This window comes from Crassostrea angulata, chromosome 4, assembly GCF_025612915.1.
Source record: "Crassostrea angulata isolate pt1a10 chromosome 4, ASM2561291v2, whole genome shotgun sequence".
Lineage (NCBI taxonomy): Eukaryota > Metazoa > Mollusca > Bivalvia > Ostreida > Ostreidae > Magallana > Magallana angulata.
In genome coordinates this window covers 48,977,807-49,002,847 of record NC_069114.1, presented here as the reverse complement: position 1 = coordinate 49,002,847, position 25,041 = coordinate 48,977,807, and the positions used below count along the sequence as shown (strand labels likewise).

General features: G+C 34.5%; 1 protein-coding gene across 1 annotated transcript in view; it reads right to left on the bottom strand.

Moving 5' to 3' along the window:
* Positions 1–10,255: 10,255 nt before the first annotated feature.
* LOC128181012 (transcription factor collier-like) overlaps positions 10,256–25,041 on the bottom strand; it is a 35,451-nt gene continuing 20,665 nt past the window's right edge. Inside the window, exons 8-15 of the mRNA XM_052849260.1 lie at positions 18,225–18,345; positions 16,952–17,023; positions 16,554–16,684; positions 14,826–14,952; positions 13,616–13,704; positions 12,379–12,571; positions 11,920–12,060; positions 10,256–11,805 (exon numbers count right to left, since the gene is read on the bottom strand). Coding sequence (XP_052705220.1) covers positions 11,699–11,805; positions 11,920–12,060; positions 12,379–12,571; positions 13,616–13,704; positions 14,826–14,952; positions 16,554–16,684; positions 16,952–17,023; positions 18,225–18,345 — 981 coding nt within the window. The 3' untranslated portion in view covers positions 10,256–11,698. The remainder of the gene's footprint in view (positions 11,806–11,919; positions 12,061–12,378; positions 12,572–13,615; positions 13,705–14,825; positions 14,953–16,553; positions 16,685–16,951; positions 17,024–18,224; positions 18,346–25,041) is intronic.

Sequence of the window (25,041 nt, the reverse complement as noted above, 5' to 3'; positions counted from 1 at the left end):
TCAGACAGAAGCACGCGCACCTGATGTTGTGTTTTCTCGCAACAAAAATCTTTACCTCTTATCATATCAGGATGGGAGCATTATATCTTTAGAGAAAACAATGTGACTCGGTATCAGAGTGTCTGGGACTTCTAGATATCTTGCTATGTTTGAGGACAGGACTTATTTTGGAAATTGAAGTTGTTCAATATATCTTACCTTCATGAAAAAGAAAGAGTTCAATCAAACCATAAATAAAATACATAAAATTAAAAAGTGACAATTTTCTCTATAAAAAAATTTATGTACATTTTTATCAAAAATAAATATTTCTTATATAACGTTATAACTTGATTAACTCATCAAGTTCGGAGATGTTAACTTTAAAATTAGCTAGCAGAGTGAAATTTCAAGTAATTTAAAAGTCCAATACATGTATATTGGATATTGGGTTACCTATAAGAATATCTATTCTTCTTTGCGGCGGGGGTCATTTGTCTATGGGGGCCAATTCTCTTCATTTTTAACATGAAGCAAAATGATCCTTGGGTCTTTTTTCTTCAAAAAAAAATCTAATTATTCTACAGCGGGTGGGGGGGGGGGGGTCATTACTGTAGGTCGGAAAATGACCCCGGTCATCAGTGTACGGTCATTCTTCTTTACCCCGATAGTGAACAGGGCTGACAATGCTGGCGAGTTCTTGGTCCTGTTGATTCCACTGTGTCAGGCAGTGCACTGACTGAGATGGGGCGGGGGATTAAGAATCGCGTTGTTCGAAGCTTTTTTCTCGATTAAAACCAAAAAGTGGCCGAGTAACGTTTATTATGCAAGACTCGAGCTTTGTTTACATAACAATGGATATTTAACTCTCCTACTCCCTTGTAACTTGACTTCTAACATTCAAATTTTGGTCAATCATTCAAAATGGACGAGTTAACCATTTTATACATGAAAAAAATGAAGAAAAAAAATTTCGATCTAAAATCATGTCTTGGTCCCTTAAAAGTTAACACGTATATTTTTTTATCAGGATTCTTGTGTTTGAATGAATGTCGACGTTTTGGTTTTACGAATGTCATAGATATTTAATCGGCTGCAGGAGCCAGTTGTCTTTCTTAGATCGATAACAATTTAGGAGTTTTCCCCTGAAATCATTATTATTAATATTGATAGAACTATACCGTTTTAAATTGTGTAAACAATAAGTAACAGGTCCTATAAGTACATCTCTGTTATTTGGGAATACATTAAAAATATAAACCATTTAAATTCACTGTAATCGCCCACTGGTTCGAAGGCGGCCCAGATTGTCAAACCTTTTTTTGTCATTTCATTATTAGCTCACCTGAGCCAAAGGCTCAAGTGAGCTTTTCTGATCACAATTTGTCCGTTGTCTGTCGTTGTCGTCGTTGTCGTCGTCGACGTTGTAAACTTTTCACATTTTCATCTTCTTCTCAAGAACCACTGGGCAGATTTCAACCAAATTTGGCACAAAGCACCACAAGGTGAAGGGGATTCAAGTTTGTTCAAATGAAGGGCAACGCCCTCTTTAAAGGGGAGATTATTGAGAATTATTAAAAATTTGTTGGTATTTTTCAAAAATCTTCAAAAACTATTCGGCCCGGAAAGCTTAAACTTGTGTGGAGGCATCCTCAGGTAGTGTAGATTCAAATTTGTTCAAATCATGATCCCCGGGGGTAGGGAGGGGCCACATTGGGGGGGATCAAGTTTTACATAGGAATATACAGAGAAAATCTTTAGAAATCTTCCTCTCAAAAACTATTAGGCCAAAAAAACTCAAATTAAAATGGAAGCATCCTCAGGTAGTGTAGATTCAAGTTTGTTCAAATCATGGTCCCAGGGGGTAGGGTGGGGCCACAATAGGGGGATCATGTTTTACATAGGAATATACAGAGAAAATCTTTAAAAATCTTCTCAAAAACTATTAGGCCAGAAAAGCTCAAATTAAAATGGAAGCATCCTCAGGTAGTGTAGATTCAAGTTTGTTCAAATCATGGTCCCTGGGCGTAGGGTGGGGCCACAATTGGGGAATAAATTTTTATACGGAATATATAGAGAAAATCTTTTAAAAATTTCTTAAAAAAACTATTTGGCCAAAACTCAAATTGGCGTATAATCATTCTCAGATAATGTAGATTCAAATTTGTTCAAATCATGGTCCCTGGGGGTAGGGCGGGGCCACAATTGGGGAGGGGGGATCAAGTTTTACCTTTTTTTATATAGAGAAAATCTTTAAAACCCTTTTTCTCAAAAACTATTAGGCCAGGAAAGCTCAAATTTGAGTGGAAGTATGGTCAGATAGTGTAGATTCAAGTTGTTCAAATCATGGTCCCCGGGGGTAGGGTGGGGCCACAATTTGGGGATCAAGTTTTATACAGAAATATATAGAGAAAATCATTTAAAAAATTTCTTTTAAAAACTATTTTGCCAAGAAAGCTCAAATTGGCGTGTAATCGTCCTCAGATAATGTAGATTCAAATTTGTTCAAATCATGGCCCCTGGGGGGTAGGGCGGGGCCACAATGGGGATGAATATTTATATACAGAGAAAATTTTTAAAAAAAATTTCTCAAAACTATTAGGCCAGGAAAGCCCAAATTTGAGTGGAAGCATCCCCAGATCGTATAGATTCAAGTTTGTTTGAATAATTGTCCAGGGGTAGGGCGAGGCCACAATGGGGGATGAATTTTTACATAGGAATATATAGATTAAATCTTTAAAAATGTTTTTTTTAAAGACTATTTGGCCAGAAAAGCTTATACTTGTGTAGAGGCATCCTCGGGTAATGTAAATTCAAGTATGCAAAATCACAGTCCCTAGTGGTAGGGCGGGGCCGTGATGGCGGTTTGAATTTGTACTTAGGAATATATAGAGAAAATCTTTAAAAATCTTCTGGGAAAGTTTTCGGTCCAAAACTCAGTACTTAGTGTGAAAGCACAGGTTATGCAGATTAAGGTTTGATGAAACCATGATTCCCTAGAGAAAAGTGGGGCCACGAAATGGAGGGGGGAGGGTATATAGGAATAGAGAAAAATCTTCTTACAGGTACAACAACAAAAGGGGCTTGGTATTTACCTAAAAAAAAAAGAGGTGGATAAAAATTGGCAGATTTTCAAATTTTTTTTAGCAAGATCTACTGTATTTAGTTGTCAAGATATTTTGATACTGTAATGCTAATTTGATCAGAATTAAGGCAATTGTTGCTCAGGTGAGCGATGTGGCCCCTGGGCCTCTTGTTTACACTACATTCAGAATACTCAAGTAGCAAATTTTGCAGCAATAAAAATTTAAATAAAAATATAGCTGATATTTCTTTACGGTTTACGTCATAATTCCCGTTCCGCTTATAAGGCTCTTTCAAATTACGCACCATTCATAATACGTTTCTCTTTTTTTCAGCAGAAATCTTCCGTTTACGATGAAAATAAAAGTGTCATGTTGTAATTTTTGAATTTACCGGATAGCAGTAAATACAAAATTTACAAGTTGTCATGTTGTAAATTTCAATAATTTGGAGTTTTAAGGACACTCGAGACGTTCATTCTTTAATTTTAGGTTATTTTCCATGAAAGGTTATTCCATACTAATTTGCGTTTAAATCTGATTGTGCCCAAAAATTCAGGATAAATTACCTGGCTTCTTTTAAAGTTAAAATATTTGGGATTTTTCTTATTATGGCATGCAAAAGGAAAGTGAATGTTTATAGATAACGGCAGAGTAGATCAATGACAAACTATATCCAAATAAAAAAGTTTTATATGATATGACAAGAAATATAATCATGGAATTGCGTAATGGAAAAATTAGTTAAAATTTCATTGAATTATTGCGGAAATAGGGAAAAAAGGTAAAAAATAATGGCAGAAAAGTTGCGTCTGACCTTATATGATTCCTTGGAAGATAATTCAAATGTGTAATGGTTATCTGAGGTGTGTCAAACATGTAAGCTTCAAATTGTAAACATCCTTCGCGTTTGGACACTAATTACCTCAGGCATGTTAGGAATAAGATAGGGGTACAGGGAATCATAATAAGCCTTTTATTTACAGAATGAATCACGAAATGTCACAAATAGGTTATGATAATGTTAGGTTGAATAAGCGAACAAACCATGGTATCATACTACCTGTTTTTTTCTTATAATGGTCAGTTTTTAAGACTGTTCAAAGAGAGAGATATATGTCTATAAAATAAATCTTTAGCCCTCGCCATTCCATAAAATATACAAAAAAATATAAAAATTATAAAGAAAAATGAATCGCTGGTAAATAGTTTTTAAACCGTTTAATGGTCAACTGGCAGTCTTTTATATATACCAGTCTATGGAACGCCATAGCTGCCTTATGTGGCATTTCATGTGAAGATGGTGCTTTATTATATGAAGATGGTGCTTTTTTATATGAAGATAAGGCAGCTATGGCGTTCCATATCAGTCAGTCAAACTATGTACTGTAAATCAACTGTTATTCGCGTGCCAGAAAATTTTGTAAGCCTTTTCGTGAATATTAGTCCTTGCCCTATATACGGGTTAAATAACACCACGGTTGTAAATAAGATTTTAACGCGAAAAATTAATCGCCACAAACCCCTTAATCTCCGGCATTTCGCGAAATAAAATATTCGCGAACAGTGGCGTCGGAAGCAAGTTAAAAGTGAGGCGACTAGACCTTATCAGAAATCTTTACAAGCCAAAAAAACCCCCAGATTATGGGTATGGTTATGTCTTACTTTCCAAAAATACTGGGAAGGGGGGGGGGGGGGGGCTGACTGAAAAATTCCCCTTTTATGATTTAAAGCACCAATTTACAATAAACGAGCAATTTAATTGCTATAGTATGAATTATTGACAATGTTAAATTCTTTCTTTCTCTTATTCGATTCATATGGATCTAAAGAACAGCGTTACCATCTTATATAACGTAAATAAAACAACAACTGTCTTTTCCGCGCCCCACTCTCAACTTTAACAAACCCTTTGCGCCCCATCACCCATCTTAACTTCACAAATCGTCAAATCGTGCATTATTCACTTCTAAGTGTACTTCTTCACTCACTTCAAGAGCGTGAGTCGATCAATTTTATTTAATCAAGCTCTGTCAATACTTGAAAGATTGGAATTATATTGTCCATGACACCACCGAGCTTGGATAAAGCATTTGATCAATTATTGAGAATGCCAAGGTTATTGGTGCTACCGGAGACCAGTTCTGACATACGTCACAATAATGAGATGATTGTAGGCATATTGTAATTTTTAAAAAAAAAAATTATTTTACCGCAAAATATATGATTATACAAAATACGCCAATTTCTAATAGTTTTTTTTTCGACTTTTCAAAAGCAAAAAAAAATATATCGTGATCTTTTTTTTTTAATTTAATATTATTTTTTGTTGTTGTTGATTTTCTATATTGTTGCCTCTCTTTTCTTTCATAAATTCGTATTAATTTGAGTTCTGTTATATAAAGAGAATTGAAATGATTGATTATTTTTATGTAATGATATTTGTCTATATCGTACGCTCATGTCGGCTTTTTCATTCCTTTGGATGACATGCTATATAAAATAATCATATTTGGGTATAATATAGTATCATTTATTGAGTCTCCTTCCGCTGCATATCACTCACGCGCAAAGGAATGTAAATACTGCACTGTGTCATATATCATGAGGAAACGAAATCGGATGTCTTCAAGAACTAATATTATTAATTTGCATGCTTGGGGCGAATTACATTGTAAAGTAATGCATTACATTACCATTACTTCATGAATTTGGGCATTAAATTACCATTACCATTACTTGATTTTCTTGAAGTAATGCATTACATTACCATTACATGAGTAAAGCAATGCATTACCATTACCATTACTTTTTTTTTAAAGTTTCAAATATACAACATTCTTTAACATATCTACAGCTTCATGCTCAGTATCAGGTTCAAATTCAATGAATAAACAAGAGTAATTCTATATTTGCTCAATATACATGTATAATCATTGTGGCAATATGAACAACATATTACATAAGTAAAATGATATTTATAGACATTTGGCATGATACAATATCAGATATGAAATAGAGACACAGGATAACATGTGTAACAAAAAACAATTTATGAAATAATGTTGCGGTTTTTAAAAGCTAAATATAGATATATCCCCAGATTACACAAATCTTTATAATTTCGGACACTTAATTTTATTAATTAATTTTATAAACAGATGATTTTTTCCCGGTTATATTTCTTCATATATTTCAATCGTAATTCATATACGGAGGACACTTTAAGACAAAAGATTGCTGTTGCACTTTAGGATCGAAGTTTCAAAGGGTTCATCTTTTAAATGCATCCATCTTCCGGGCTATGCTAAATAAATGTTTTGCAGGAGCAGTCAAAGCTTGGATTGGAAAATACTGTTTGACGATCTTTATCTTAGGATATATTAAGTGCAATAATAGATGAAATACATAAATCTTGTATTTTCTATCAGTCCGAACTAATGTACAGTGTAATTAATATACAAAAGAGAGAGAGAAAGAGAGAGAAAATAAGTAAGATTATTTTCAAATGGGTTATAATATTCGAAGTGATATTGATTTTCATCATGGATGGACAGTGCATTCATTTTGCTTTTAAAGGTGCATGTCTGTCTCCTATTCTATTGTGACATAGCGAAGGGAAGGGGATTAGGGTGTTTAGCACTTCTTATAACAATAGATTGTTTTGATTCTTAGATTATCCTGGGGGCATAGTGTGTTGTTGACACATTTTTTATTGAAGTGCAAACGAATTGGAGTAAATTGTTTAAATGATTAAAAACTCTTAATAACAACACTCTTAAAAATGTTATGAAATTGTGCTGTTATCTTAGTAATGTAAACAATTCAAAAATGAATTTTAAAAAACCTTTTTTAATAAAACATGTACAATTAAAACATTTTTTTCTCAATTAGAATTATTTCTTTCTTCTTTAAAAATAAATTTAATCAAATTCAATTTCAACTTTTCATTTATTCATCACATTTTTTTAAAGTGAACATGCATAAATATGCATAGTAATGCAAAGTAATGCCATGTAATGCCAGCATTACACTAGATTTTGGAAAGTAATGCATTACATTAGCATTACTTGTAATGCTAATTTTGTGGCATTAAACATTACTAGCATTACTTTGAAAACATGTAATGCAATGCATTACCATTACATTTAGCATTACCCCAAGCCTGTTAATTTGTATATTTATCAATATTCACACTCACTTTGATGTATATATTTCACTACAGACATCAAAGAATAAATCCTTTAAAACTACCCCCCCCCCCCTCCCCATAATTTACAAAACAATAAAATCTCATCGTGATTTTTGGGAGTTGATTTTAATCAACTCTCCTATGCAGTTACTCAGACAAACCGAAAGTGAAACAGTGTTGGACCTCAGCACAAATCATTGCTGCTGACAAGACTTAGATCTTGAAAATAATTGATGAATTCGATGTAATGTACGCTAAAGCATTGTTTTTAAAGGAAACTTATTTATAAATTCCTTGAAAATAGTCAGATTTTAAATGGTTCAAACAATTTAAATATTTTTTGTAGTCGTATGTATTCCTACGCCAGAGTTCAATATAGTCTCGTTCAACTCGACGCTCGGCTGTCTCCGTAAATCCTTGTCGGAGATTGACGTTGTCAGCCGAGCGTTTGGTTGAACGAGACTAGAGTTCAATATTGCTTGGATCCATACAATTTTCGAGAAATATTTCTATTACTGATACATAGTTTGATTGAATTAAATTTATCTTTAAATATTATTTAACATGATTCATATGGGGGTTTCTCGACATTCTTGTCGAAAAAGTCCAAAAGTTCATATCATAAAAATGTGCGTAATTCAGATTAGAAACTACATGTACTTGTCGTGCAAAATAACACATCATTGATTTTAAAATAAATAAACATCGACAAAATCAACTCCCGTCAGTTCTTCATTACTTTGATTTTTTTAAATTTCAATTTCACTTTTTTTTTTACTTCCTTAGATTGTAATTAGGTATTACCTTGATCAGTATAGCAGGGGTAGTTGTCTCATTTTGATAGCCTGTCTTCTTTATGAGCGCAATAATGGTTTAAGTTGTCGTACATGTAAATATGGTCAACAAAACACTTATATTAATCATTCACATCCATGAAAGGAATGGAAACAGTCCTGCGTTCATATGTTTTTTTATCTAAGAAGTGCAAAATCTTGTGTACTTTTCTCTATAGTATAGGTAAGTTGACCTTCTGAATAACAAAGCCCTGAACATGTGACTCAAATCTACTCACATTCACAATTTGGGCACACCTATGCGACATCGTGATAAAAAATCAAATCCCTTCATGTCTCATAAAAATTCTACTATTTGTGGGTACAGTTTTATTTGATGAATAGGATAAGGAAGACCCTATAATATATTGGTACTGTCAGTGCAAATGTGGAGTACGAATAGAAGGCAGCTTTGCGCATGTTGCATCAGTATGCATGTTGCATCAATATGCATGTTGCATCAGTACTATGGTACATGGGATTTCAAAGACACGCAGACAAAGTTCTTCAGAGTCAAATTTTGCCCGATAGTATTCTGGATTTTGCAAAAGACATTGTTATTGATGTTTCAAGTAGCGATGATACTGACATTCAATGATCATTTAAAAAAAATGTTTATTAGTAGTCCTTTTCAAAGAAGGTTGTCTTTGTTCAATAGTAAACCTAATTTATTTTTTCTCCATAAGTCAGATTACCGACATTTCTTCTGATTTCCTTTGTTAAAATCATCATGTAGAGTAAAAAAAAAATTGGTTTGTTACTTTCTCACTTTAATAGAATTTAGATTGTTAAATATGTTCTGCAAACACAAATGCTGACATGTTTACGTTTTGTTTTTCTTTTCATTTTATTGGACGTGTACGATGATAGTATCCAAGTAAATGATAAGAGCCGGTCTCGCCAACATTAATGTAATGGCAATGGTATCAGTTTCTTATTTATCAAAGAACTGTCCAAATACGAAAAGAAATAACTCGTATAATAATTTTTAATTTAAATTGATAGTGATTTCTATCAAGATACTAAGTTTATTGTTTTTTGTATCATCACAAAATGGAGACGACATAGTGAGAAATCCAGGACGATAAAACACAAGGACATCTATCAGATCTAAAAATTATAGCATAAATAGCAAATAAGTCCTAAAAACTACGAGATGAAAGACGATCTGAAATGTGTTTGCCTTTTCTTCCCACGTCCAGCGCTCATGTGCAGTTTTATCGTAAACGCCATGTTAAGTTACATGAAAAGAATCAGCAAAATATTTAGCTAAATCACTATGGCGAGTCCAAAATTGGTGAAAAAATTAAATTTTGGTATTTGCGCTCAAATTCAAATCCTTTGTTATAGCTAACATAGTGCACACAACATATATGTGTAGCTGTAGGTCTGTAGCTATCGGTCAGTCTAAATCAGTCCAAAACTAGCGCATTTTTTATGCGCCGTAAATTGCTACTTTTTTTACAGGTATGGAACTTTAGCTATCAGATCGTCCATCCGAATTTTTTCAGACCAGGAGCTACAGATCTGCAGCTAACTTTTTGTTGTTTTTCCTTATATTATTGTTATTCGGATGAATAATTTGATATTTTAAGATTTTATATTTTGTGCAATAGTAGAAAATTAAAACCATTTTAAAAACCTTCTGTATCATTTAAAATATATAATAATGATTAGTTTTATATTGTATTTTTATATGTACTTTCACTTTAAGTAAATAAAGAAAATCAGAAATCTTCAATTTTTTCTGAATATGGTATTATTTGGAACATTGATGAACCAAATCAAAATTTTCATTGTCAATAAGTAACTGTAAGTTCATTGATTTGTAGATTGTTTTTATTTTGTTCCAAAACCTCAATCGAATGATTACCGGTATTTTGTTTTGTTTTTGTTTTACATGATGGCCATATACAACGAACTATACACAAGGTTATTTCCTATTATTAGAAGTGTAACTATTTTGAATTTTTCACCATACAACTGTCGTGTACATATAAGTAGTTTTCCTATGATACTGTTGATTATTTCTTTTCCAGATCATAAATAAATTGTTTGTTTGTTTACTTTTGTTTTATTTTGGATTTCAACTCTATTATATTTTTTACTAATCAGCTGAGGGCTAAACTCTGTATGTCGTTGTCTTTCCGAGTTCAACAAGAAAGATACAATTTGTAATAGACTTTTATTGTTGATTCTTTTCTGTGAGATTCACATGTTAAAAAGTATATGTATAAAGACAACAGATAAAGAGAAGTATAAAAATAACAAAAACTCGAACACATAATACTTAGCATACGCCTGATTTTACTACAGTCTGGCTGGTAGGAAATGACGTCATAGAAATGCCGCACTGCCATCTATGTGAGTACAATGTTATAATATAAAGAGTATGTCTCCTCTTGCTACAAACAAGCAACGGTACTATAGATAGTCTGGTTTTTGTAAACATTGAGACAGAGCGAAAAAAATACATTGAAATGCATTGGCACAAAATAATTAAAATCAGGACTAGAGTTGTATAAATGAATGGACTTTGATGTATTGACTAGACTTAAATAAATAACAATGCTTAAATTAAAAAGTAATACTCATAATAAATTAAAATAACATATTGCAAAACAAAACAAGGTGGGATAATGTTTCTTGCAAAACATCAGCATAACAGTACTTGAAAGAAATTTAATCCTTCAATAGTGGTAGGAAATAGGAAGACCCCTTCTCCTTTACATTCCTGAATGATACACCACGGACACATCATAGAAAATGCCCGGATGATGTGTAAACCATCAAATGTAGCCCTAGAGCTGTTTAAAGTAATCAATAAAAAATAACTTTAACAATGCCAATCCATTAAAGTCGATTTAGGATTTCAATCTGAGAAAAAGTACGAGCAAATTTATTTAACACATATTAAAATTATTATACAGCTGACATAAATCTCTAATCTACCGGTACATACACCTAAATATGTAAACATCCGTTTGTTTGATATTCTGACCATAACGCGAATACAATACAAAATCAAGCTGCAGTAGAAATAACATTTGTTATATATTTTTATACTAGAAATTGAACACCATGTTCTCACACTCATTCAGTCTTAAACAAAAACAAACTAAACTTTAACATCGACTGTAAAACAGTTCTAAGACATTGAGTCCGAGTACATCGAATATTACTGAGCCATTCAATAATGTATGTACATTGAGTATTTTAATTGCGAAATTATCAAGGCTATGTTATGACTAGAATAATCTGTTTTATGATGACTGACAATCTCAAAATGGCATAATATTATGCGGAAGTGTCATTTTAACGACCATGAAATGTCATGAAATTCATGCGATACGATGATTTAAGATTTCTTAAATGAATTTGAGATTTTGGTCTACCGACATTACTTGTTCTGCTATTTACACCATATCAACTTCCGGTAAGTACCGAAAACTAGGAGGGATGTCGTAATTTCAAAGTCACGTGAGCAAGTGAGCATAAGGCGCAGCGGTCTGTGTCATTTGGTTCCCTTTGTTCTGTTTAAATCCTGGCAACACAGGGTATCGCCATTCTCGTATCAATCAAAGACAACAGAAAGTCTACGGGTTTGATTTTCATTTCGCTGGCGATATGATAGAGCTACCATATGTCTGTCCATTACACGTCGGAAGCGCAAAAGGATTCACACTGGAAAATGGCGAGGTTACAAGGCTACTCATACCTGCAATATTAAAATATTTCTCTTAACGTTGGTCTTTTGAAATTGTGAAGATTTTCAGGGGGAAAAATGACTTATAAATTATAATATTTTGGGATAGATACAGAATTTATTTACCCATGTTGCCTAAACCTCCCGTTGGGGCGTGGTACCCGTTCATGGCTGCCGAGCTGTATCCGCTTCCGTTACTGTGAGGCGTGGATCCATTGGAACCGTAGCCCCTGGGGGATAGGCTGGACCCTTGCCCCCTTGTATACCCTACAATGGACAACAACAAATAGTTGTTTGTAAAAGACTTATTCTAAATAAAATGCAATAATCTCTCAACACAAATAATGAGAGTATATCAACATCGTTAATGTGTTAAAAGTTTTAGGCTTGAATTATGAAACGGGCAAACACCTTGTCTGAAAGTTTCTTGATGTTTTCGAACTTGCCGTTTTACGAGGACTTAAAGTGAGGCATTTTGCAGAGTTTCTTAGGTTAATTTTTTTTTTTTGGAGGGGGGGGGGGGTGTCACTTTGAGGCACTAGTTATTATTTTTGTTTGGTTTGTCTTGACCTTGACTTGACATACCTTCCTCCCACTGACCACTAGTGTCCTGGATGCTGACCGCCAGTTGTCCGGAATACGGGGGGTTAAAACTAGACATAGGGGAGCCGTTGGTCATCGCGGGGGAGCGGGGCGGGGGGAGGGACAGTTGGTTGGGGTTCCGGGGCATGCTGTACAAGGCCTCGGCCAAGTCTGCTGCCCGCTTCAGGACGATCTCCTAGAAATAAATATAGTTACTGATATTAATATACATACAGCTGTAAGTAACACTATCTTATAGTTCAGGACAATATCCACAAGTAGTAAAGTTACCATAATAAGTATACATCAATGACAATATTTCATACCTCATAACTAAAGAGCAGAATAAAGTTAATGTAGTTTATAGACTACGACTTTTCCTACAGAGGAATACATTTATCATAATTAGTATATATAAGGACTATTTTCCATAGTCAAAGGAATAAATCAACTATCACGAATTTACAAAAGAAAAACAATTTATTTCCTACAAGTCAGAAGAATGGAAGGATATAATATCAGTAAATAAAGTAAAAAAAAAATTAATAAATATAAATAACAGTATAACTTCATGACTTTTTACTTCGATGTACATGTATGGTTGAAATCTCTATTTAAATCAATAGAAATATTGCGACAATTCATCAAAAAGTGTAAGAAACTTAGTCTTAAATATTTATTTCTTTTCTAAGAAACTAAATCATGGCTCTGAGAAATGTTTTAAGCTGCAATTATAATATTTTACATCAAGCTTTAAAATGCTGTTTTAAAATTTTTGCATTAAGTATTGGCAATGGATCCCCTCATCTTTTTTCTCATCTCACGATAGCCTGAAATCACTACCGCCAAAATGAAACCGAATCCAAAACTAGATGCCGTACATAGGACAGAGTGTGCGTGTGAGGGCTACAGTTACATGTATACGTAACAGGTTATCGGGGGGTTATCGGGGGTGGAGCACCTGGCAGGTGACAAATTCCATAACGATCACGGTAAAAGATGTTTGACATTCTGAACTTTCATGTATCATAGGCGTCGGAACCGGGGAGGGAGGGGGGGGGGGGGCTTATCTCCCCACCTTCTTTTTTTTTTTGCAAAGTTAGAACTAACCATTAGGCACATGAAAATAATTTCACAATATTGAAAATATTTTCAAACATTGAAATATAATAATTTATAATATTTGATGAAATAAGAACAGGTTTTAGAGACACTTTTTCTAATGGTTAGCAAGTCCTACCTTAGGGAGTCTCTCCGGGTCCCCGGGATGCCTCGGTACCAGTTTCATTAGTCGCTGGAATCCATAATCTATGGTAGGTTCTGCCAAAGCTAAATGAATAAGTTTATTTTTAATGATAACTCACATAAAACACATAAAGTTAATATTCTCACATAAAACACATAAAGTTAATGTTCATGAGTCCTGCTTATTTGTCTCTGAAGTGGGTGGAGTTTAAGAAAATATTTGTACACGCCCCATCGAGAATAAAAATGCTAGCTATAAAACAAAAGAATATAATACAATCTACAATTGTTTGTACATATTTCTGCAAACTGTTGTTTTTATTATATTTATACTCCTTGTTTTGGAGGTTTGATAATGATAATGTAAATTGGCGGTCTTGTTCTATTTTTAAGCAGAAATAATTTCATGGATTGCTATTATCGCACCAGGAACTACTTATTAAGAGTCCCTGGCGTTACTAGGCTTTCTATCGGTTCAATGGAGCATGGGAAATAACTATTGATCCAGTTCTCTTGACTTCTGAACGCTTTTTTTTTCAAATCATAAAGAAAACGGTTCGCCGGTTTTGTATTTGTTTATGCATACAAAACACAAGAGCAGTGATAGAAAACGTCTACCGATAACATCTAGTGATTTAACATCTATTACAGCATTTTAAAACTCGATACAGAATAATTTAACAGCAATCCACTTACAATGAAAATTAAAATAAAATTGTTAACTATGAAGTTAATTATTCATGATAGAGCCTAATATAGTGACAATTTCATCAAACCTGAATTTTCAAAACTCAAAATTAAAAATGACTGAGAAATACCAAAACAAGTAGGGTTTTTTACGAAAAAAAAATAAATTGTTTAAATGGTGTTGAGTTCTTTTGGGATTAAAAATAAAATAACAAAAACACAAAGGAATATAATTACTAGGGGAAAATCCTTAATGTATCTTTTAAAACACGATCTTAACAAGTTTTTTTTTCTCATTATCGCAATTTCCTGTTAGATGAATTGATGTCTATATTTTTTAGGGTTGATTATATAATTGCATTATAATTGCAACTTGCCTTACAGCAATTAAAAAAAGAGAATCTTTGAATGGAGAGAGAGAGAGAGAGAGAGAGAGAGAGAGCGAGAGAGAGAGAGAGAGAGAGAGAGAGAGAGAGAGAGAGAGAGAGAGAGAGAGAGAGAGAGAGAACGTGTCGTACCTGTGTAGACGAATCGCCCCGGCGCACCTTTACAGAATTGTTTAGATTTGTAAGACAGAGTGACCTCTACCACCCCCGGGAGTTGCCTGGCCGGGGTCTGGACCCGGATGGCGTGTGACGTAATCAGCTGAAACGTCATCAAAATAGCAACGTAAGCAACATCCAGCAACACCAACATAATAACAATTATAATAATTAAATATCCGCGCATCAGCAGCGACATAATAACAATAATAACTCTAGATCCGCACATCACCGACATAATAACAAGGATAAATCTAGATCCGCGCATCACCGACATAATAACAATAATAACTAAATATCCGCGCATTAGCAGCGACATAATAACAAGGATAAATCTAGATCCGCACATCACCGACATAATAACAAGGATAAATCTAGATCCGCGCATCACCGACATAATAACAAGGATAAATCTAGATCCGCGCATCACCGACATAATAACAATAATAACTAAATATCCGCGCATCAGCAGCGACATAATAACAATAATAACTCTAGATCCGCACATCAGCACCGACCAATGATAAATCTAGATCCGCGCATCAGTACCGACATACATGTAATAACAATGATAACTCTAGATCCGCGCAGCACCGACATAATAGCAATAATAACTAAATATCCGCTCAGCAACAATAATAACAAAGAGACTAAGATGATAAAAATGAAAGAAGCAATAAAATATCTATGAACTTTGGGTGTATGGAGCTTTTGACTGGAACTAGATTGTATGTTTGCTCAGAGCTCGCTCTCTCATTCCAGCTTTATCAAATTCGCCCACGACACATTTAAACAATCATTTAATAACGGAGCCCCGCGTAATTACTCATCCTCCCCGGTACGCGGTAGTATTTAGATGTTGTATTGTTATCGATCGCCACGCTCTGTTGATTTGCGAGCCCGTTATACTACCGTTTGACAGCAAGAGTACTCGTAAATATTTAAAACAAAACATTGCGGATGTTCTTAAAGCCAATCTCCTCACCTTAGAAAGGCATGAGCCCGACAATTAGGACTTTTGCCGTGTGGTTTGGTTGACATTTACTTCAATTAATTATCAGCAGAAACCATACTTAACTCATCTAGCGGGGCTTATCATTTATTCATAGCGACTCGATTTGAACGTGAAACGAAATGTGCATATGTACTTGTCCACATTAATATTTTTTTAATCAAAATTCAAAAGGAAAGGAAAGGTTATGTTTCATCTCGAATACACTTAGCCAGCGCTGTCGTGACGTCATAATACGGATCCTCTTTCCGTGGTTGAGTGAGGACGAATCGCAACATTCCTATCTACAGTCACCATCTGCCTTATTGTGGCCCAACCCTGACAAGCCATTATTTTTTGGCTCTTAAATAAAACAGCTAAGGGATCGATCGATAAATGTGATCACAGATTTAAAGGACATGTTTCAGTATTGTTTACAGCCCCTAATTAGCGTGGTAAACTTTTGCCGTCATGCTTATTTTTTGGTCATGACTGTACAAAAACCGCGATAATACCAATAACATTTCAAGTTAATTTATAACTTTTTACAATAGTATCATTGAAGACCGAGTTTATATTTAATTCTAACATTAAAAACTTTTATTTACAAATTTTTTGTTATCAATTTATACTCTTTTAAAATTGTACCATTAACATTGCATAAATATTACTAATAAATTACATGTAGGCTATATATCATAATTTATATTCACCTCGCTCCAAACAAACACAGATCCGAACGCCACCTGTAGGCCGTCAAAGAAATTATCTCCAATGATAATGACTGTAGTGCCACCTAGCGTCCAACCTTCGCTCGGACATATGGCCTTGATAGTGGGTGTAGCTATATGATAAAAAAAGGTCAAGGTTACTGATCTCGTATATATAGATAAAATAACTAATTCTACAGGAAAAGAACCAAACACGTCTAGGCAAAATAAAAAAATTGTTAAACTCAATTTTAAGAAGCACAAGCAAAAAAAAAAGAAAAAAGAAAAAAAAGAAATGTGTTTACTTAGAAAAAACAAAAACAAAATCGGGGTAAACGCTGTGTACAAATTGGTGAAGACTTTGATCTACTGGAGCAAGGATAGAGAGGTTGGATACTTACTGATGGCCCCTGCATCCCGGGGGTAGCGAGTGAAGGCCCTGGATGTGTACGAATCGGCAAAGAACCAAGCATCTGGTGATAAGAAATATTCGCGTGTCAGTTATTTTCACACCAATGTATCATGTCATTAATAGTTCTATAGATGGCATGCAAAATGACTTAAACTTGACTCCAACCCATTAACCATGCATTGTTGTCTTTCTTAACCCCGTGCTGCCCCGTTGTTTTGAGTAATTCTAAAATGTTGATTAAGTGATGGACAAACAATTGGCGAGTCTGTAGGTTTTGTTAAATTGTTTGCCACAGTAACACTTCAATGTTGGCTGTGTACACAAATTAGCTACAATCATGGACATCAACATCTTACATGTCATCAATTGCTGCAATTATTCCCTCTCTCCGAGCTCAAGACAAGTCGGGGAGAGGACTCTTGATTTACTCAAGAACTTGTGAAAACCTCTCCACAGTTTCCAAGTGTTTATCGATTCTTCACATTCACTAAACGACTCCTTCAAGAGAAGTTTGATGGATTTCAGTCTTTTTGCACCAGCGCCATTGACATTGTTTTATGAAGTGGGCAGGGTTAAATTCATTAATCTAAAAAACACAGGGTACAGATGGTAAAGAACGGCCTCTCCGGAACAGATGGGTCGGAGGAGAGTCGGGTTTTAGACAGCTGGTGTGTAATGGCGTCCGAGACGGAACACTATTGTTATTCTAATTGAAATTATAATCTGCTATCAAATGTGTAATTGTTTTAGCCCAACTGAAATAGCACCGGTTTGGATAACTCAGAATGAAATTTCCAGTGAGGGATAATTTTGGAATTTTATAAAATTCAGTGAAGTCTAAGCAAACGCAACTTTAAACACTTAAGCAAAAAAAAAAAAAAAACCAGAGTGACTGTATTTTTTCAACACAGAACAAAATATTTTAATAGCAAAAACAAGTAAATTATACACATAAAAATTTAATAAAGAAGTCTATATTGATTCTTTCGATTTCCTGAAGCGAACAAGCCAAGATATAAAAAGATAAGCAAATAAATACGATGCAAACAAATTTAAAAAATAATAAACGAAAAGAGTTTGTTTTCAAAGCACGAATTTTAATAGCATTGGTCTAACAAATGCACAAAGCATTCAGTGTGTTGGAGGTTTTTAATTCACTGTAAGAATTACTTTGATTGGTTCATTGGATTGATTGAAGCACGATGTAAGTGTTTGGGTGAGTGGGTGGGTGGGGGTGTTGTATGAATGGTGTATGGACTAACCTCCGTCCGTGGGATCCAGTCTCCGCGCTCTCCGGCCGTGTTTGGAGTTGTTGTGGACAAACATATTGTCAGAGACCGCTAGCAGTGTGCCCTCCACGGAGATAGTCGTACAGATGGCCACCTGGATGGACCCACCAAAAGGAGTTATTATTAATATTTTACACTGTTGTCCTTTACTTTTCATTATATCAATATGTGCAACAAGAATTCACACCTAGATCCTTTATTTTTTATTTTTTTTTTATTTCCTATTTGAAGCCTCCCATATTGTTTGTACAAATATTGCATCTATTTTGATATATTTGGCACTACATATAAATGCGGAAAAAATTATTTTCATGGTAATTAATTTGGACAGAGATAGAGAGAGCGATATAAATTCTGAAATTTAAGTCCTGTCAAATTGTATTAAAATGTAATTAAATAGGTATAAAATCCAAACCAATTAAATCTACATGCTGTTAATGTTAAAACCCAGAAAAGATCCCGAAATCTTCAAACCGTGTTAAGTTTTTTCGGAGATCAATTTCTGACAACCACTTATCTTATTCATCGATTTCCTAACAATGTTTGTCATTGCGGCTCGAGAGGCTGGATTTGTTTTCACCTTTCCTTTATTATGAGACAAGTTTCAACTAACAACCGTTGACAAATGCTGTAGGTTGCACAACACTATTAATTTTTACTATATATTCTTACCAAAATTACGCAACTTTAGATACGGGTAGCAAGTTTATATCAAACTTCTGGGAAAATTCCTCTTTACAACTTTTAAAACAATCGTTCCTAACCAATTTAGTAGCAAAAAACACACAGCCATCCACAAAGGCACGAGAGTTTGTTTACATCAAAGTTACACATGTGCTTGAAAATCATGTCCGAGCCCTTTCACCCCCCTGCCTAAACAACTGGCATCAAAAATTCAAGTGACCTCGTATTTTTACATAGGTGGGAAAATCAGGCATTTTACATGTTGTTTTTTATCTCATAAAAAAGTACAGTCCCTGTCGCTGACGGAAAACTCCTAAAAACGAAGGGGAATTCGGGAATTATTTTCACTCAGCCATGTTTTGACGTGAACCTTCGAAAAAATAGTGTTGTGATACCTGCAAGTAATCTATTATTTTACACTCGCAAAAATAAAATCTGAAAACACAAAAACATTTATTGTGGAACACATGTGGAAAGTTTTACTGAATTCTGTAGCTATATCAAAAAGTTATGAGCGATTATTAAAACCATGGTGCTCGCGGTGGCCTCTGATTTATGAAAATATGTTAAAAGTTATACTGTATGTAATTTCACGGCGTGTTAATTTTGAATGAATTTCTTGGTTCTAATTTGTGCAAATATGCATGTCTATTCACAAGACAATGCAAACTTGTTTATATCATGACGACCCGAGAATATATACATGTACAAGTTTAGGGGACCCTGCCTTTTGGGGGAGGGGTTGAAAAACTGCCGTTATATTATTCAATTTTTAAGAATTGGCGTGCATTTTCATATAAATTAGCATTGTCAGGTTCTAATAAAACTAATGCGGGTGCTGAATCATAGCTAAATTCATATTTCACTTTAATATTGGCGTTTTAGGGGCATAACTTTATAGATTCTGTATACCATACAAGCGTCTAAATAACTCATTTTACACAAAATTCGTATTACATAGAAGCTTTTTTAATTTACGACGATAAAACCAACTTTCTGGATAAGCTGCTGTATATTCTTGGGGCAGTTTGGACGGTCCGATACACTATAATCGGGTCGCTGTTTGATGTTCTACGAAATTTCAGAGGAAATCTGGGCTAATTTTGTATGCGCCATTGACAGCAAAATAAGAGAGGTGCCGGCCACAAAGGCTCATTGTTGGTGATTTCTAATCTACACACATCGATAGAACGCCAAAAAACTCCACTTTATGACTTAAAACACATCATAACAATTTTCCTTCAGGTTGCACAACACTATTAATTTTTACTATATATTCTTACCAAAATTACGCAACTTTAGATACGGGTAGCAAGTTTATATCAAACTTCTGGGAAAATTCCTCTTTACAACTTTTAAAACAATCGTTCCTAACCAATTTAGTAGCAAAAAACACACAGCCATCCACAAAGGCACGAGAGTTTGTTTACATCAAAGTTACACATGTGCTTGAAAATCATGTCCGAGCCCTTTCACCCCCCTGCCTAAACAACTGGCATCAAAAATTCAAGTGACCTCGTATTTTTACATAGGTGGGAAAATCAGGCATTTTACATGTTGTTTTTTATCTCATAAAAAAGTACAGTCCCTGTCGCTGACGGAAAACTCCTAAAAACGAAGGGGAATTCGGGAATTATTTTCACTCAGCCATGTTTTGACGTGAACCTTCGAAAAAATAGTGTTGTGATACCTGCAAGTAATCTATTATTTTACACTCGCAAAAATAAAATCTGAAAACACAAAAACATTTATTGTGGAACACATGTGGAAAGTTTTACTGAATTCTGTAGCTATATCAAAAAGTTATGAGCGATTATTAAAACCATGGTGCTCGCGGTGGCCTCTGATTTATGAAAATATGTTAAAAGTTATACTGTATGTAATTTCACGGCGTGTTAATTTTGAATGAATTTCTTGGTTCTAATTTGTGCAAATATGCATGTCTATTCACAAGACAATGCAAACTTGTTTATATCATGACGACCCGAGAATATATACATGTACAAGTTTAGGGGACCCTGCCTTTTGGGGGAGGGGTTGAAAAACTGCCGTTATATTATTCAATTTTTAAGAATTGGCGTGCATTTTCATATAAATTAGCATTGTCAGGTTCTAATAAAACTAATGCGGGTGCTGAATCATAGCTAAATTCATATTTCACTTTAATATTGGCGTTTTAGGGGCATAACTTTATAGATTCTGTATACCATACAAGCGTCTAAATAACTCATTTTACACAAAATTCGTATTACATAGAAGCTTTTTTAATTTACGACGATAAAACCAACTTTCTGGATAAGCTGCTGTATATTCTTGGGGCAGTTTGGACGGTCCGATACACTATAATCGGGTCGCTGTTTGATGTTCTACGAAATTTCAGAGGAAATCTGGGCTAATTTTGTATGCGCCATTGACAGCAAAATAAGAGAGGTGCCGGCCACAAAGGCTCATTGTTGGTGATTTCTAATCTACACACATCGATAGAACGCCAAAAAACTCCACTTTATGACTTAAAACACATCATAACAATTTTCCTTCAGGTTGCACAACACTATTAATTTTTACTATATATTCTTACCAAAATTACGCAACTTTAGATACGGGTAGCAAGTTTATATCAAACTTCTGGGAAAATTCCTCTTTACAACTTTTAAAACAATCGTTCCTAACCAATTTAGTAGCAAAAAACACACAGCCATCCACAAAGGCACGAGAGTTTGTTTACATCAAAGTTACACATGTGCTTGAAAATCATGTCCGAGCCCTTTCACCCCCCTGCCTAAACAACTGGCATCAAAAATTCAAGTGACCTCGTATTTTTACATAGGTGGGAAAATCAGGCATTTTACATGTTGTTTTTTATCTCATAAAAAAGTACAGTCCCTGTCGCTGACGGAAAACTCCTAAAAACGAAGGGGAATTCGGGAATTATTTTCACTCAGCCATGTTTTGACGTGAACCTTCGAAAAAATAGTGTTGTGATACCTGCAAGTAATCTATTATTTTACACTCGCAAAAATAAAATCTGAAAACACAAAAACATTTATTGTGGAACACATGTGGAAAGTTTTACTGAATTCTGTAGCTATATCAAAAAGTTATGAGCGATTATTAAAACCATGGTGCTCGCGGTGGCCTCTGATTTATGAAAATATGTTAAAAGTTATACTGTATGTAATTTCACGGCGTGTTAATTTTGAATGAATTTCTTGGTTCTAATTTGTGCAAATATGCATGTCTATTCACAAGACAATGCAAACTTGTTTATATCATGACGACCCGAGAATATATACATGTACAAGTTTAGGGGACCCTGCCTTTTGGGGGAGGGGTTGAAAAACTGCCGTTATATTATTCAATTTTTAAGAATTGGCGTGCATTTTCATATAAATTAGCATTGTCAGGTTCTAATAAAACTAATGCGGGTGCTGAATCATAGCTAAATTCATATTTCACTTTAATATTGGCGTTTTAGGGGCATAACTTTATAGATTCTGTATACCATACAAGCGTCTAAATAACTCATTTTACACAAAATTCGTATTACATAGAAGCTTTTTTAATTTACGACGATAAAACCAACTTTCTGGATAAGCTGCTGTATATTCTTGGGGCAGTTTGGACGGTCCGATACACTATAATCGGGTCGCTGTTTGATGTTCTACGAAATTTCAGAGGAAATCTGGGCTAATTTTGTATGCGCCATTGACAGCAAAATAAGAGAGGTGCCGGCCACAAAGGCTCATTGTTGGTGATTTCTAATCTACACACATCGATAGAACGCCAAAAAACTCCACTTTATGACTTAAAACACATCATAACAATTTTCCTTCAGGTTGCACAACACTATTAATTTTTACTATATATTCTTACCAAAATTACGCAACTTTAGATACGGGTAGCAAGTTTATATCAAACTTCTGGGAAAATTCCTCTTTACAACTTTTAAAACAATCGTTCCTAACCAATTTAGTAGCAAAAAACACACAGCCATCCACAAAGGCACGAGAGTTTGTTTACATCAAAGTTACACATGTGCTTGAAAATCATGTCCGAGCCCTTTCACCCCCCTGCCTAAACAACTGGCATCAAAAATTCAAGTGACCTCGTATTTTTACATAGGTGGGAAAATCAGGCATTTTACATGTTGTTTTTTATCTCATAAAAAAGTACAGTCCCTGTCGCTGACGGAAAACTCCTAAAAACGAAGGGGAATTCGGGAATTATTTTCACTCAGCCATGTTTTGACGTGAACCTTCGAAAAAATAGTGTTGTGATACCTGCAAGTAATCTATTATTTTACACTCGCAAAAATAAAATCTGAAAACACAAAAACATTTATTGTGGAACACATGTGGAAAGTTTTACTGAATTCTGTAGCTATATCAAAAAGTTATGAGCGATTATTAAAACCATGGTGCTCGCGGTGGCCTCTGATTTATGAAAATATGTTAAAAGTTATACTGTATGTAATTTCACGGCGTGTTAATTTTGAATGAATTTCTTGGTTCTAATTTGTGCAAATATGCATGTCTATTCACAAGACAATGCAAACTTGTTTATATCATGACGACCCGAGAATATATACATGTACAAGTTTAGGGGACCCTGCCTTTTGGGGGAGGGGTTGAAAAACTGCCGTTATATTATTCAATTTTTAAGAATTGGCGTGCATTTTCATATAAATTAGCATTGTCAGGTTCTAATAAAACTAATGCGGGTGCTGAATCATAGCTAAATTCATATTTCACTTTAATATTGGCGTTTTAGGGGCATAACTTTATAGATTCTGTATACCATACAAGCGTCTAAATAACTCATTTTACACAAAATTCGTATTACATAGAAGCTTTTTTAATTTACGACGATAAAACCAACTTTCTGGATAAGCTGCTGTATATTCTTGGGGCAGTTTGGACGGTCCGATACACTATAATCGGGTCGCTGTTTGATGTTCTACGAAATTTCAGAGGAAATCTGGGCTAATTTTGTATGCGCCATTGACAGCAAAATAAGAGAGGTGCCGGCCACAAAGGCTCATTGTTGGTGATTTCTAATCTACACACATCGATAGAACGCCAAAAAACTCCACTTTATGACTTAAAACACATCATAACAATTTTCCTTCAGGTTGCACAACACTATTAATTTTTACTATATATTCTTACCAAAATTACGCAACTTTAGATACGGGTAGCAAGTTTATATCAAACTTCTGGGAAAATTCCTCTTTACAACTTTTAAAACAATCGTTCCTAACCAATTTAGTAGCAAAAAACACACAGCCATCCACAAAGGCACGAGAGTTTGTTTACATCAAAGTTACACATGTGCTTGAAAATCATGTCCGAGCCCTTTCACCCCCCTGCCTAAACAACTGGCATCAAAAATTCAAGTGACCTCGTATTTTTACATAGGTGGGAAAATCAGGCATTTTACATGTTGTTTTTTATCTCATAAAAAAGTACAGTCCCTGTCGCTGACGGAAAACTCCTAAAAACGAAGGGGAATTCGGGAATTATTTTCACTCAGCCATGTTTTGACGTGAACCTTCGAAAAAATAGTGTTGTGATACCTGCAAGTAATCTATTATTTTACACTCGCAAAAATAAAATCTGAAAACACAAAAACATTTATTGTGGAACACATGTGGAAAGTTTTACTGAATTCTGTAGCTATATCAAAAAGTTATGAGCGATTATTAAAACCATGGTGCTCGCGGTGGCCTCTGATTTATGAAAATATGTTAAAAGTTATACTGTATGTAATTTCACGGCGTGTTAATTTTGAATGAATTTCTTGGTTCTAATTTGTGCAAATATGCATGTCTATTCACAAGACAATGCAAACTTGTTTATATCATGACGACCCGAGAATATATACATGTACAAGTTTAGGGGACCCTGCCTTTTGGGGGAGGGGTTGAAAAACTGCCGTTATATTATTCAATTTTTAAGAATTGGCGTGCATTTTCATATAAATTAGCATTGTCAGGTTCTAATAAAACTAATGCGGGTGCTGAATCATAGCTAAATTCATATTTCACTTTAATATTGGCGTTTTAGGGGCATAACTTTATAGATTCTGTATACCATACAAGCGTCTA